A 15,259-nucleotide genomic window follows, 5' to 3' on the forward strand; every position below is an offset into this window, starting at 1 on the left:
CTGCTTTTTATTGGTAGATTTATATAGAAATGCAACAAAATTCACAACTGACCACATACATTAAACCTTGGAATGTGACTATGCGAGAGCTTGAGCCAAATATTAGGACAACATAACTTGAGAGAGTAAGCCTGGCTAAAAAAACAGTTAATGTGATCTAAAACGAACATTGCAGAGAGACCATCTCACCGATTTTAATCATTTCTAATTTTAAGGCAATAAAGATATATCCTTGGAACCTTTATAACACTCCTTACCAAATGTAACCATTAAAAAAAGCAGCATTACACCCTAACATGTTAAGTTGTCACAGCACAATGAAAACTTGAGGATATTATGAAAAAAACTATTGCAAAAACAAAGAAGATAAACAGAAACACACCATGGCAAATCTTCAGGCCCATAATATAGAGGCTTAGGCACGAGTCTAACAATAACAGATATTACTTTGAAGATAAAAAAAAGAAAACAGCACAGAATCAGCCTCTAGAACTCAGCAGTTGAGCCTCACAAAAAGCTTTCCAAGAGATCTTAAACAAATGGCCCCTACCAGGCTCTACAACAAATCCCTCTTGTTTGTCTTTTCTAAAAGAACTGTCTTATGAACTTGTAAAAGGGCCACAGAGGTCAATATCACACGTCTAATTTTGTTTTTATGCAGCAACAAGGTCAGGTGTCTCGGCTTCAACAGATAGCAATGCAGTATGAACCTTATCAACCCAGGCATCGAGCCGTGCTGTCAGAGATTTGATCTGAGGGATTCCCAATACCCTTGGTTGTACCCATGACACATGCACTGTACCCTCCACTTGATCAATTATTCCTTCTATTAGATGCACCTGTGCGCATATTTATTCATGCGAATTAGCATATATCATATTGACTGTGCAAAGGATTTGGAAAGCTATTATACAAGTAAAAAAAAATTTACCGAAAGACTCTTCATGAGAAGATGCTCAACATCAGTGATGGAAAGCTTAGTTCTCTCAGCAATCACACTCAGTGGAATTGTTCTGTCTTCTGATGGCCGGCTATTAAAAATAAAAATATATAAAAATAAAACATTCATCAAAATATTCTAATTGGCACATAATGATACAAGATCCATGGAACAAGATACCAGAATCAGTTAGGTGATTCAATACTTGACCAGGACAAAGAGCAGAAGAAAAAAAATTACAGAGAAAAAGATAACAAAAGAATAAACTAACAAGAACCAAAAATTTAATACCTAAAGATGGTTTCCATAAGGCAGAGTATGTTGATCTTTTCAAGAAGCTTACGCTCATGCTGTACCAGTGCAGGTTGAGAACTCAAAGCCGCGTTGTGAACCTGGCACAGTTCCTGGTATTGCACCAGGTTGCCAGCATTAAATGCCTGGAGTATGTGGTACACCCACTCAACCTTTGACCCTATTAGACTGTTTATCTGTATTATACACACACAAAATTAAATAATTGGAGAAGACAATTCTGCAGAGTACAAAAAAGATGTACCCTCAGTAGAGAGGGAAATATTTGTGGTACTTACAATAGGATGAGCTAGCAGCTCGCCAAAGTTGTAGATGTTGTCCCCAAGTAATGCCGCAAGTGATAGATCAAATGCCAAGTCCTGGTGTGGTCATAATATCATAATTTATAACATCTTTACAAAAAACAGTCATAACTAGATAAACTATCAAGGAAAAAAAAAGTAGAATTTATCTTTACAACATGATATAATTCAAAACCACAAAACATTCATACTATATTTATTTATTGCCTTCAGCCCAGAACCCACAGGTGACACATTAATCAATACGTAATGATATTAAACAACTATGGTGGTTGTGTGCCTGGATATAGAAGGGTAAGTTTTGTTAAACTGAGTAGGGTGTAAATTATATTTCTATAGTTTAGGGAGAGACCAACAAGAGAAGGCCTGGGAAATAATACCAGCTTGAATGATTCGGAAAGAGATTCCACTGAGGTGTAGGCCAGATAAAGAAGGGCACTTTTGTAAAACTCAGCAAACTCCTGACGGGATTTGTGGTATTGGGAAGAGATCCAATAGAAACTCGCATGCACTGTGGGGTCAACATCTGTCATGCTATCTAAAGTGCTCTTCCCTTCTTCTAAAAGCTTCTTACAATCCTTATGGTTTCCCGTCTCCAAATGGAGTGCAGCTACCTGCATCTTTACATATAGCACCGGCTCTTCGACTCGCAACTCCCGAGTTTCCCGCAGTTTTCCAATCACCCCCTCAAGATAGTTGATTGCTGAATCTTTGTCGGTGTACTGACGAGAAACTATAACAGCAAAATGTGCGAGCTTGAGAAGGTTGATTTTTGTTTCGAAATCAGAGATAAAGTTGTTGTAGAGTTGTATCAGAGCATCCCCAGCCTAAAAACAATTCAGACGACTTTTAAACAAATATAAAAATTACAACTTTATCTGTAGGACGAGGAATAATAAAATTAGCCCTATCTGATGTATGGGCAGGTTATATTGACAAAAAAATATGACAACCATGACAGCTGATAAAATACTTGTCCATACAAAAGAACCATAACTATAAATATGTTCTCTGTAATTTGCATAGGCTTTAGTGCAATTTGAAGACCAATTGTTGACCATCCATTGCTAGATATGAAAATTTGACAGTTCCGTTTGATATGCTCTTGATCAGTGACCAGATGAATTTGAAGTTGTGCTAAATTTTGTGAGATGCAGCATATCTGCAGCTCCAGAGTTTGGTTATGATAAATATTTTGTTGGTTATTGCAGTTGACAAACTTGTTTGGTTGTCAGTATATCCTTCCCATTTGGAGTAATAGTCAAAGAAAAAGGCTCTAAGAAAAATTTGCAACATTGCTAGACCTAAACCCAAACCTATGCTATAGATTGAACCTTATTTGAGTGTTACCAATCATCAGACCAACAAACACACTACACATTCAACTTAAGCACCCCACCTATGGAAATAAACCTGATAGAAACGCAATCAGTTACCAATTACAACTTCATAGGTTGAAGTGAATGCAAGAAGTGGAATTAGCCCTTCAATTCCCCCCAACAAATAACAGAGAGGTTCAAAAGTGGTCACACAAACTCAAATGTTAACATAGAATCCAGCGCCAAAACAAAGAAAAGAAGAAGCTTGAAAATTTATCTCCTGCAGTCCATAAATATGAGAGAAAAGAATCCTAACCTGCACTACAGCAAGTGTAACGAACTGTTCCAGCTTGAGCGTGAGCTGATGCCATAGCTTCTGCTGGTAGAGGTCCGCGAGAGCAGTGTACCACTCGGCCAACTCCGGGTGCAACTCCCTCTGCGACTCGAGGAACTGGAGCGCCATTACAAACGACGGAGTAGAGGAGGAGGAGGAGGAAGAGAGAGTTGTAATGATCTGGTTCTCTCTTTTCTTTTCTTGGAGAAGAAGAAGAAGAGCCAGAAGCGAGATGGATCGAGATCTTAAGAGAGAGAGAGAGAAAACCCTAGCTCGATTAGGATTTGCGGGGTTTGGTCCGTCTGATCTGATTCCTTTCGTGTGCATCAAGAGATCACGATTCCAACTTGAACCGGCCCTGGCCCAAAAAAAACTTATGGACCGGACTATACAAGGCCCAAAAAGAGGTGCACATATATAAAATTTGGTGGAAATTCATACCAAAAGGGAGAGGGGGAATTACATAGAACCCTGATATTAATCAAGCGGCACTAAAATTCCAAAAAATAAGAAAGAAAGAAACCACAATTTTTCTATACAAGTTCTTTAACTATTGTGTTTTATTTACGTGACCTATCTTCTCGGACTGGACGGGACTGGATCAAACAAAGCCGCCAAATAAAACAAAATAAAGCCGCCGTATTAAGCCCTCAATATGAAAAGAAACCACAATTCGGTAAACCAAGTAATAAAGAAAGAAAGGTCTTTATCAGATGCAGAACCTTATCCAGTCGTCTGATCATAATCGAACGAGCAAGATACATACACGGCCACGGGCGACGATTTCCTCTAGTCAAACATGGTTCCCATTTCCGGTCAACCCACGGTAAAGTCAATAATCCAAACCGCCTCACCCTCAAGTAGAAAACCCTAATATACATATTATATATTATATATAAAAATAAAAGAAGACAGAATCCAATCAACAAGCACTGATATATATACGTCCATACCATTCCATGAGAGAATGGGTGGGTGGGTGGGGACATTGCGTGTGCGGCGTAGCAATAATCCAAATTCTAATTACACACTCCACTCATCCACATCCACATCCACCGGCCATTTTTATTAATACCCTTCAGAAAAGAAACAACTCTGGCATTTTCTCTTTCGTTGTGCTCGTTTATGGCATCTGAACATAAGAACACAATTCATTTAGTAATATAATAAGATCATAAATGAATTTCGTACAATGCTACATACCTACCCTGCGCCTGTCAGAAACAGAACGGCGAGCCTGATTTTCCGACGGTCGCCTGCCACTCATCTCGTCCATGGTCATTATAATACGCTTGTGTTAGGGATGGCAGAAAAGCCCGTTTGGCCCGGCAGCCCGATCATGCCTGCCCGGCCCGGCCTTTACCTGGTCGGCCCGGCACTGTGATGGGTCAGGTAAGGCCGGGCCCAGAGACAAGACAGGACAGGCCTGGGATTCTGCTGAAGCCCGCAGGATGCCTGATCAATATGTTTAGGGTTTTAATTTTAACCTCTCCCTCTGACTTGCGAAAACACAAATCTACAGCCGCTCCCCACATTTTCTCTTTCGCCTCCAGAGAAAAGGTGCTCCCCGCCTCCCCCCGTTTATTTTTCGCCTCCAACCGCCTTACAGCCGCTCCCCCGCCCCCATTTCTTTAAAGCTTCCAGCTGCCTCCACCCGCCTCCACCTTTCCTTTCATCACCGCCTCACAGTGACAGCCGCTCCTTTTCTTTGGTCGCCTCACAGCCGCTTCTTGTTTGCTTCTTGTTTTTTTCTCCGATAAGCCTCACCATCTCCACATTTCTCCGACATGGACGGTTTTCAACCGACTAAGTAAGTTTGCTTCTTCTTTTTTCTTTTTTCTTTTGAATTTTTCTCATTTCAGTCACCTCGGTTTTGTCCCATTTTTTGGTTTTAATGTTTGATAAAGAATCTGAAATCTATTGTAAGGAATCCCATTTTTTAGACTGGTTTTTTTTGCGAAAGAATATGTTTTTTCTGGAAAAGAATGAATCTGATTTTTTTTTCTGATTTTGACTATATTAGTTTCGATTCTGACTGAAATATGTTGTATAAGATTATAGGTTGATTACTTCCGAGACTCCGAGAGGCGCCGTTGTGCCCCGCTACTAGTTCTCTGCCACAGATCCGGTTCGCTCCTCTCTTCTCTTGATTAGCCAAGCGAAGCCCTAAAGGCTAAAGCTGGTATTTTTTTTCCCTTTTCTCTGATTATAGTGCCCTGATTATACCAAGCATAACCCCTAGATTAATTAGTAGTTAAATACAATGACAATTGAGAAATGAAGTCTCAATTCATATATCCATATCTTAATTTGATTTAATTTATATTGGACTTTTTAGGATGTGTTAGTGTGAATTCATATTAGACGAACTGATGTTACTGATCAGATCTGCTTTGAAAATTTGCTGTGCAGCAGCCAGCAGAGAATACAATATGTTTTCATGAATTAATTCAACAAGAAATGTGATCTAACTTTTCTGGGTCATTAAACTATATGTCACAAAATTATCCCAAAACTATATGTCACAAAATTATCCCACTTGTGTTTGTATATATGCAAGTGCAAAACAGTTAGAATTACATCCCTGTTAGAATTTTTTGGTCTTACTTGATTACCATTTACCATTATTGGGTATGCAAGATTCACTTGATTTCATGTTTTTTTTTTTTGATATATATCTATTGATATTGCACCAATCTGGTACCATTTTGATCTGGTAAAAGTGGACAAGTTCCAGTTAAATCTCATTTGTTATTTGCATGGTTATTTGTAGTATAATTACCATATTTGCTAGATGTCTAATTATTTGGAGTCTTATTTGTAGTCTAATCTTCATATATTGTTTAAATTTTGCTAGATGTTCTATATTGGAGAAAGAAATACAACGTCAGATTATGTGGCATCGAGCTGATTGCATCAGATAATGTGCTTTGTATAATCTTTTTTTAGTGTTTAAACTATGTTATAGTGTTAAACTTTGTTGGAACTTTGTGTACTGTTTTGTTGAAATGTCAGATTATGTTGAAACTTTATGTATGGATTAAAGTGTAATTTCTATGGATTTTATTGTTGGAATGTCAGATTATTTTTGCATTCATATTCTGACATTCCTTGTGAATTTTAGTGAGAATTTATTTTTGTATTTGTATGGATTTTAGTGTAATTTCTATGTTGTGTTACTTGTGTAATTTAATTGTGTATATTGTTTGTATTTGTTTCTATGGTATTTTAATGTTAAATTAGAATTTGGTGTAATAACTTAGATTGTAAATTGCTGTTGGATGGGACAAGGCAGGCTGGGCCGGGCCGGTTAAGGCAGCCCATTGGTGCAGACAGGCAGGCGCAGGCAGGCACAGGATTGATGGGGAAGCCCATGGGCGGGCCGGGCCTAAATTTTCAGGCCCTTCAGATCAGGCCAGGCAGGTGGGCCGTTAGTTTTTAACAGGTAGGCCAGGTCTGGGATTAGCAAAATACCTGTGGGCTCGGCCCATTGCCATCCCTAGCTTGTGTCTCCTCCTCCTCTTTCTTATCCATCCTTCTGAAGGGAGTATTCTATCACCGACATATGCAGGCCACTCATGCTGATCGGGATAAGAATGGAAAGATCCACCCCAAGTGGAAGCAAGGTAATCGGTACGGTACATGTCAACAACATAGTGATCCTCACTCGGCATACCGCCATCACGTGACTGCAGGGTATGTGACTTAGCTGGGGTCCTTGGCATGTACAGGTTACCGCCCTGGCATCTCCGAATTTAACCACGTACTTGCAAGCCCTCTTGACAAACGCCATAGTGCCATCTGGTTTACAGCTGGTAGGAACGTACTTGTTATCACATTATTAGACCTATCATTTCGACTTGTTTCCATATGAAAATCTATGTTTTGAACCAATAAAAGGTGCCTTTTACATTGAACATCCATAGAATGTGGTACTGCTAAGTTTTGGTTCTTACTTTGCAGGAATCAAGCGAAATTGGGCAAAATCAGGCAATTGGCAGACTTCAGGAAGCTCTGATGCGAGTCGCATTCATCTGGTGCGAGTCGCATCCAAGCCCAAAGCGACCTGCGATGCGACCCTCACTGCTCTCTCTTGAAGACCATCTGATGCGAGTCGCATCCACCTGATGCGAGTCGCATCAACTGTTGCCGCCCAGTTCAAATTAAATCTGACAAGCCCAAAGTCAACTCTGTTGCCTATATAAGGAGGTCCTATGCCAGAATTCAGGAGGCTTTTTCCCCCTCTACATTCCAGAACACAAAAAGAGCGAAGATCAAGAGAGAAGAAGGAGATTGGAGCTTGCTTGAAGAAGAGGAGAAGAAGAGAAGATTGCAAGATCCTCTCCAATCCACCTTGGATCTTCGAGCTCCATTATGATCTGCCTATTCTCTCTCTCTTTCATGTTTACTTTTGTTATGCTTGAGTAGATCCCTGTTTCTTAGGGTTAAGATGTAATCTCCAAACCTTTTCTTTGAGTTGAATGATGTTTTGATCTAATGTTGAACTTGTGTGATTGTTGTTTGAGTATTCATTGTTTGCTTGATTGTGATTTCTTGATTGATTCTTGATTGTCTACTGTTAGATGTCTATAGCATCTCTTCTAGTAATTAGGCCTTGATGTATCTTGCAATTGTAATTGAGCACTTGAAGTAGATCTAAGATCAATAGTAACCGAGAGGTGAAATTTCTATTATCGAGAGGTTATAGATACTTCTAGTTAACCAGACAATCAATCTAGGTTAGATACCAGTAGGCGAGAGCCACAGGTCGAAGCCTCGCACAAGAAATCAACTTAGATACGAACTCATGTCAGCTCTGCTCGAGGGCCATGCGACCCGCATCAGAGATGATGCGAGTCGCATCACACAGGTCACATCAGAGATGATGCGAGTTGTATGATAGGTCCAGAGAAGGAAAAGTTTGGAGATGAAGTCTGAAACCCTAAGAACACATTTTATAATTGATTCAAAACCAAATCTTTTAATCGCTTTCATTTACCTTTAATTGAATTGTCTTTTGAAATTTAGAAATTGAAACAAATCAAACCCAATTCTTCAAACTTCTAGTACCTAACTTGGATTTGTGAAAGTCTAGAATTGAGTTTAACCGTCCCTGAGGATCGATACCTTATTTTACTACACGGATAGGATTGTACACTTGCAATCCTAGACGTGAGTGGATTCAAGGTTTAAAACAAGTACAATTAGTTGTATTTGGAACTTTGTAAGCACACTCTGAGAAGCGAACAAGTTTTGGCGCCGTTGCCGGGGACGGCTATCAATTCCTTTCTAGATTTACACTTTTCTTAGTTAATCTAGATTTTAGTTTGTATCTTTTCTTTTGCTTTACTTCTTTATCACTAAAAAAAAACTGGCTTTCATCCCCCCTACTGCAGGTAAATACAAGCTGACTTACCAACTGAGGAGCAGAGGACCACTCTTCGACGAAACACCTCCAGAAGACACAGTCCCTGCTCAGACATCGACTGAAGCGACCCGCACAGAGGTTGACGCGACTCGCATCACAACCGAAGCGACTCGCATCACAACCGAAGCGACTCGCATCACAACCGAAGCGACTCGCATCACAGAGACAATGTCAGAACATCCGAGCAGGGAGGACAGGGATGCAGAAAGAAATAGAGAGCGAGAAGACTTGACTGACCAGTCTGACGACGACATGGATGTCTTCATGCCAAGGACCTTGCGAGAGTTCAATGTACCAAGGGCTGGAGATGTGAGAGGTGCAATCCGGCTGCCGCGCATTCCAGGACAACAACCCAACTTCAATCCGGGAGTTGTCAACATGGTGCAGCAGAACACCTTTCATGGACTTGACCACGAAGACCCGCACTCTCATCTCCAAACATTCCTCGAGTGCATCACGACCATCAAAACCAACGGTGAGAATGCTGATTACACCAAGCTTGCTCTATTTCCTTTCACTCTTAGGGACAAAGCAAAGAAATGGTTAGGATCTTTACCTAGGGACTCAGTTTTGACTTGGAGGGAATTGTCCAAATTGTTTCTGACCAGATTTTTCCCTCATAAACGAACTGCCAAAGTAAGACATGACCTGACCAGCTTTAGTCAAATTTTTGATGAACCCCTGAATGAGGCATGGGAAAGGTTTAGAGAATTGCAATACTCTTGTCCACACCACGGTATACCGGACTGGCTCTTGATCCAAACGTTTTATGACGGCTTGAACGAAAGCACTCGTGCTTACGTCGACGCTGTTGCTGGAGGCGCGCTGATGTCAAGGGAGCCTTTAGAGGCTATGAACTTGATAGACAGCATGGCGCAGAACCAGCAATGGTCCGGCCGTGACAACTCACGACGACGAGGAGGCCAAGGAGGTAGCCAAGGAGGTGGCAAGTACGAGGTGGATCACATCACGGCTCTCACCGCTAAGATGGACGCCATGCAGAGAGCGATGGACAAGCTCAGCGTCAAAGCAGTTGAACAGCAACCCCAAGCATGCGTCATGTGTGGTGATGAGAGACATGCTTACGAGCAATGTCCATTGGTGCAAGCTGATGAGGAGAGCGAGCAGGTCAATTCCATCAACAATGAACCTTCCTTTTTCCCAAAACCTCCCTTCAACCGATCCTACTCCAAGGATCCAATGGAACAACAGAATTGGAATAGGAATCAAAACAACCCTGCGCCTTTCAACAATGCTCCTAGGCCCCCTTTCACCAACCCCACCAACAACAATAACTCCTTCATCAATCCATCATCCGGCAGCAACTGGAACAATTATTCTGGAGGAGGCAACAACAGAAACTTCTACCAGAACGCCTCCTTCCCCAATCAGAACAACCGAGCACCTCAAGCTGGCCCTTCCAAACCATATGTGCCTCCCTATGCGACGAACTTCACACACGAGCAAGGGAAGATGAACCAGATGATGTGGGAGCAAATGCAATCAATGGCAACTCAAATGGCCACCCAAAGCAAATTGTTGGAGCAACTGAGTCATATCGTCACTTCCAGCCAACCTCAACCTGGCAAACTGCCAGCGCAGCCAGAACCAAACCCCAGAGGAGAAGCTAAGGCGATCACACTGAGGAGTGGGACTCAGTACGATGAACCAGCTTTCCCAACTGATCAGATTCTAACCGATGCGACTGGCACCACCATTGATGCAACTGGCACCACCCCTGATGCGACTGGCATCAACTCTGATGCGACCTGCACCACCACAGTGCGACTCGCATCGACTCCAGAAGAACCTCTGGATGCGACTCGCATTGGTACAGTGCGACCCGCATCAAAGGAATCTGACAAGTCTGACAGAGAGAAAGGGAAAGGAGTTGAAAAACCTTACAGACCACCTGTACCCTTTCCCCGACGATTAGCTGAGAACAAGTTGAACGCTCAATTCGCGAAATTCACTGAGGTGATCAAAGGCCTGCAAATCACGATCCCGTTCACCGATGCCTTGACTCAAATGCCCTCCTATGCCAAGTTCCTGAAAGATATTCTATCCAATAAGCGAAGCTTGGGGGGAAATGAAACGGTGAAGTTGACAGAACAATGCAGTGCCATTCTGAAGAACGACCTACCTCCCAAATTGGACGATCCAGGTAAGTTCTCCATTCCTTGCATCATAGGAAAGGCGACAATCAGGAAAGCTCTCTGCGATCTAGGAGCAAGCGTGAGTCTCATGCCACGCACGATCTACGAGCGAATGGGGGTAGGTGAGCTCAGACCAACGCGAATGTCATTACAACTAGCAGACTCCTCGGTACGACTACCACTTGGCATTGTGGAAGACGTACCAGTTCAAGTCGGTAAGTATTTCGTACCTGTCGATTTTGTTGTCATGGAGATGGAAGAGGATAAGGAAGTCCCCATCATCTTGGGACGACCTTTCCTCAGAACGGCAGGTGCAATCATCGACGTCTCTCAGGGAACGCTGACCATGAACTTTGGAGGAGAGAAAGTGTGTTTTCAAATCGACCGCGCCATGAAGTATCCTTCAACCGAATCTTGTTTCCGAGTAGATGTGATCGAAGAATGTTTAACGGATTTGGTAGAAGACTACCTTCTTGAGCGGACCAATGAGAGTATGAACGAGCACTTCGAATTTCTGTCTGAAATGCAAGTTGAAATAACGAATTCGGAAGTATGTGGAGCGGATGTGAAAGCAGCTGACTTTGGGGAGACTGGATGCGACCCGCATCAACCCCATGCGAGTCGCATCCCAAGGTCTGGAGAATTTGGAGCTAATGGAGGCGACTCAAGTACACCTGATGCGACTCGCAAGGAGTGTGATGCGACTCGCAAGGAGCATGATGCGACTTGCATCAAAGCCCAGACAGAGAAACCCACTCTTGAGCTCAAGCCTCTACCAGCCAACCTCAGGTACGAGTACCTTGGACCAGATCAATCTCTCCCCGTTATAGTAAACGCCGAATTGAATCCCGAACAAACCGCCAAGCTTTTGGAGAAATTGACACTTCATCGAGGGGCGATTGGGTATTCGATCAACGACTTGAAGGGGATCAGCCCGTCCATCTGCTCACACCGAATCTTCTTGGAGGATGATCACAAGCCATCTGTTGAGCACCAAAGACGGCTCAATCCGAACCTGAAAGAGGTAGTCAAGAAAGAAATTCTCAAGCTTCTAGACGCCGGTATTATATACCCTATCTCTGACAGTAGATGGGTGAGCCCAGTCCACGTGGTGCCAAAGAAAGGAGGGGCAACGGTGGTGAGAAATGCGAAGAATGAACTGGTCCAAACCCGTGTGGTGACGGGACATCGCATGTGCATCGACTACAGGAAGCTGAACGCAGCCACACGCAAGGACCATTTCCCTCTGCCATTCGTTGACCAACTCCTCGAACGACTTGCAGATCACTCCTATTTCTGCTATCTGGATGGTTACTCTGGTTTCTTCCAGATACCGATTCACCCACAAGACCAAGAAATGACCACTTTTACCTGTCCCTACGGTACGTACGCGTACCGTAGGATGCCATTTGGTCTGTGCAATGCACCAGCAACCTTTCAAAGAGCCATGATGGCCATCTTTTCAGACTTCATTGAGAAAGAGGTTGAAATTTTTATGGATGACTTCTCGGTGTATGGAACATGCTTCGACACTTGTCTGACCAACCTGTGCAAGATCTTGCAGAGATGTGAGGAAGTCCATCTCATTCTGAACTGGGAGAAATGCCACTTCATGGTCCAGTCAGGAGTCGTCCTTGGACATGTCGTGACCTCAAAAGGCATCGAAGTCGACAAGGCCAAGATCGAAGTGATCGAGAAACTAGAGATTCCGACGAGCGTCAAAGGAGTTCGAAGCTTTCTTGGACATGCTGGATTCTACCGTCGGTTCATCAAGGATTTTTCCAAGATTGCTAAGCCATTGACCAATCTGCTCATCAAGGAGTCTGACTTTGTCTTCACTGAAGAATGCGTCAAATCTTTTCACAGCTTGAAGGAGTCTCTCATCTCAGCACCTATCCTGCAACCACCTGACTGGTCTCTTCCCTTTGAGATCATGTGCGATGCGAGCGACTACGCAGTAGGAGCTGTTCTTGGGCAGAGGAAGGGATCGATGCCATGTGCCATCTACTACGCTAGCAAGGTGCTAGACCCTGCCCAGATGAATTACACGACTACCGAGAAAGAACTTCTTGCTGTTGTGTTTGCTCTTGACAAGTTCAGGTCGTATCTGGTTGGTTCGAAGATCATCATCTACACCGACCATGCCGCGCTCAGGTACTTGTTGAAAAAGCAGGACGCAAAGCCTCGACTGATAAGATGGATTCTTCTCCTGCAAGAATTCGATCTTGAAATCAGAGACAAGAAAGGGGTCGAAAACACCGTAGCCGACCATCTCTCCAGACTCCGTTTGGATGACGAGAGTTCTGCCGACTTGCCAATCGATGATTCCTTTCCCGACGAGCAGCTCTTCTCCGCTTCAACTCTGGCTCACCTTGATGCGACTCGCATGGAGTGTCTTGCGACTCGCATCCTTCATGATGAGACTCGCATGGGAGTCAATGCGACCCGCTTGAGCAGGTATCCAGACCCTTGGTATGCAGACATGGCCAATTACCTTGCCTCTGGGATCCTCCCAAACGCCATGACTTACCAGCAGAGGAAAAAGCTAAAATCTGACGCAAAATTCTATTTCTGGGACGATCCCTTTCTTTTCAAGTTAGGGATCGACAGCCTCCTCCGACGCTGTGTACCACATGAAGAGACACGTTCCATTCTCGAGCACTGCCATTCATCCGCCTATGGCGGACATGCCTCGTTCTCCAAAACGGCCGCCAAGGTTTTACAATGTGGTTTCTTCTGGCCATCTATCTTTAAAGACGCGAAAACCTTGGTGATGTCATGTGACAAGTGTCAACGCACTGGGAACATCACTAATCGCAATGAGATGCCTCTCAACTCCATTCTTGAGGTCGAAGTCTTCGACGTGTGGGGCATAGATTTCATGGGACCATTTCCAGCTTCATGTGGAAATGAGTACATTCTAGTTGCGGTTGACTACGTTTCAAAATGGGTCGAGGCAGTGGCCTGTCGAAGAGCTGACTCAGGCGCGGTGAAGCGATTATTCAATGATGTCATCTTTCCTCGTTTTGGAGTGCCAAGAGCTGTCATCAGCGATGGAGGGAAGCATTTCATAAACCGTCAATTCAACAATCTCCTGCAGCGACATGGAGTGACGCACAAGGTCTCCACCTCTTACCATCCTCAGTCGAACGGCCAAGCTGAAATCTCCAACAGGGAAATCAAATCTATCTTGGAGAAGACCGTGGCAAGAACAAGGAAGGATTGGTCTTTGAAATTGAGTGACGCGCTCTGGGCCTACCGTACAGCATTCAAAACACCGATTGGGATGAGCCCTTTCAAGCTGGTGTATGGAAAGCCGTGTCATCTGCCAGTTGAGATTGAGCACAAAGCGTTCTGGGCCACTCGTGCTATCAACATGGACTTGTTAGCAGCTGGAGAGAAGCGTATCCTCGATTTGCACGAATTGGAAGAGATGCGTCAGCACTCATACGAGAATGCGAGGATCTACAAAGACAAAACCAAACGAATTCATGACAAGCGCATCATGTCTCGCGACTTCAAGGAAGGCGATCTGGTCCTCTTGTTCAATTCCAGGTTACGACTCTTTCCTGGGAAATTGAAAACCAGATGGTCAGGTCCGTTTGTGGTACGAAGGGTGCACCATTTCGGCGCAATTGAAATTGGGAATGACACATGTGGGGTTTTCAAAGTGAACGGTCAGCGTCTCAAGCACTATGTGGCAGATCATGATTATCAGGAGCGGGTTGTTCAAGACCTCTCTGATCCCGTCTCACCGGAGGATTAGCACAAAGAAGGTCGAGCTTGAGACCTGAAACAAGCGCTTCTTGGGAGGCAACCCAAGCCTTTTCAGTTTACTTTTAGTTAGATTAGTTAGCTATTTTTCCTTTCTACCGAAAAGAATTACCAACTTCCACTTGATGCGACTCGCATCATCTCCGATGCGACTTGCATCACTCGATGCGACTCGCATCCCACATGATGCGACTCGCATCAATGCGAACAGACGCAGCATCAGAAGGGGTGCGCCCAAACGACGCGAGTCTCACCATATAACCCTCACCCGCACCTCTCCTGTTCCTTTCTTCTTCCTCTGCCCAGCGAACCCCACCTCTCCTTCTTCTTGTTCTTCTTCGTTGCGACTCGAATCACCTCCGTGCGAGCCTCAACGAAATCCTCCACCGAAACCCTAAACCCTTCTTCTCCTACCCGTCGGTCTTCACCACCTCTTCACCGATCAAATCTCCATCTCTCCCTGCCGAAACCTCCTTCTCACTTCCCTTTTCTCCATTGCCACGATCACAACCCTCTCATTCTCTCTTCTTCCGCCTCTGCTAGATCGCCTCTGCCGCCAGATACCAGACAGTGCGACTCGCATCGCTACCCAGTGCGACTCGCATCGCTTACAAGGCGACTCGCATCAACAGTCAGGCGACTCGCATCACAGCCATCATGAGTGATCCAGAATCACCCATGAACCGCGAGCTCC

At 43.9% G+C, this 15,259-nt stretch overlaps 1 protein-coding gene across 1 annotated transcript; it reads right to left on the reverse strand.

Moving 5' to 3' along the window:
* Positions 1 to 328: 328 nt before the first annotated feature.
* Positions 329 to 3,520, reverse strand: LOC144576111 (26S proteasome non-ATPase regulatory subunit 13 homolog B-like). Its single transcript, XM_078326371.1, has 6 exons — positions 3,190 to 3,520; positions 1,935 to 2,381; positions 1,531 to 1,611; positions 1,232 to 1,428; positions 932 to 1,031; positions 329 to 839 (listed from the first exon to the last, which is right to left on the reverse strand). The coding sequence occupies exons 1-6, from the start codon at positions 3,334 to 3,336 to the stop codon at positions 654 to 656; spliced, it is 1,158 nt and encodes a 385-aa protein (XP_078182497.1). The 5' UTR covers positions 3,337 to 3,520; the 3' UTR covers positions 329 to 653.
* Between the last annotated feature and the right edge of the window lie 11,739 nt (positions 3,521 to 15,259).

This window comes from Carex rostrata, chromosome 25 (genome assembly GCF_964058835.1).
Source record: "Carex rostrata chromosome 25, lpCarRost1.2, whole genome shotgun sequence".
Classification (NCBI taxonomy): Eukaryota; Viridiplantae; Streptophyta; class Magnoliopsida; order Poales; family Cyperaceae; genus Carex; species Carex rostrata.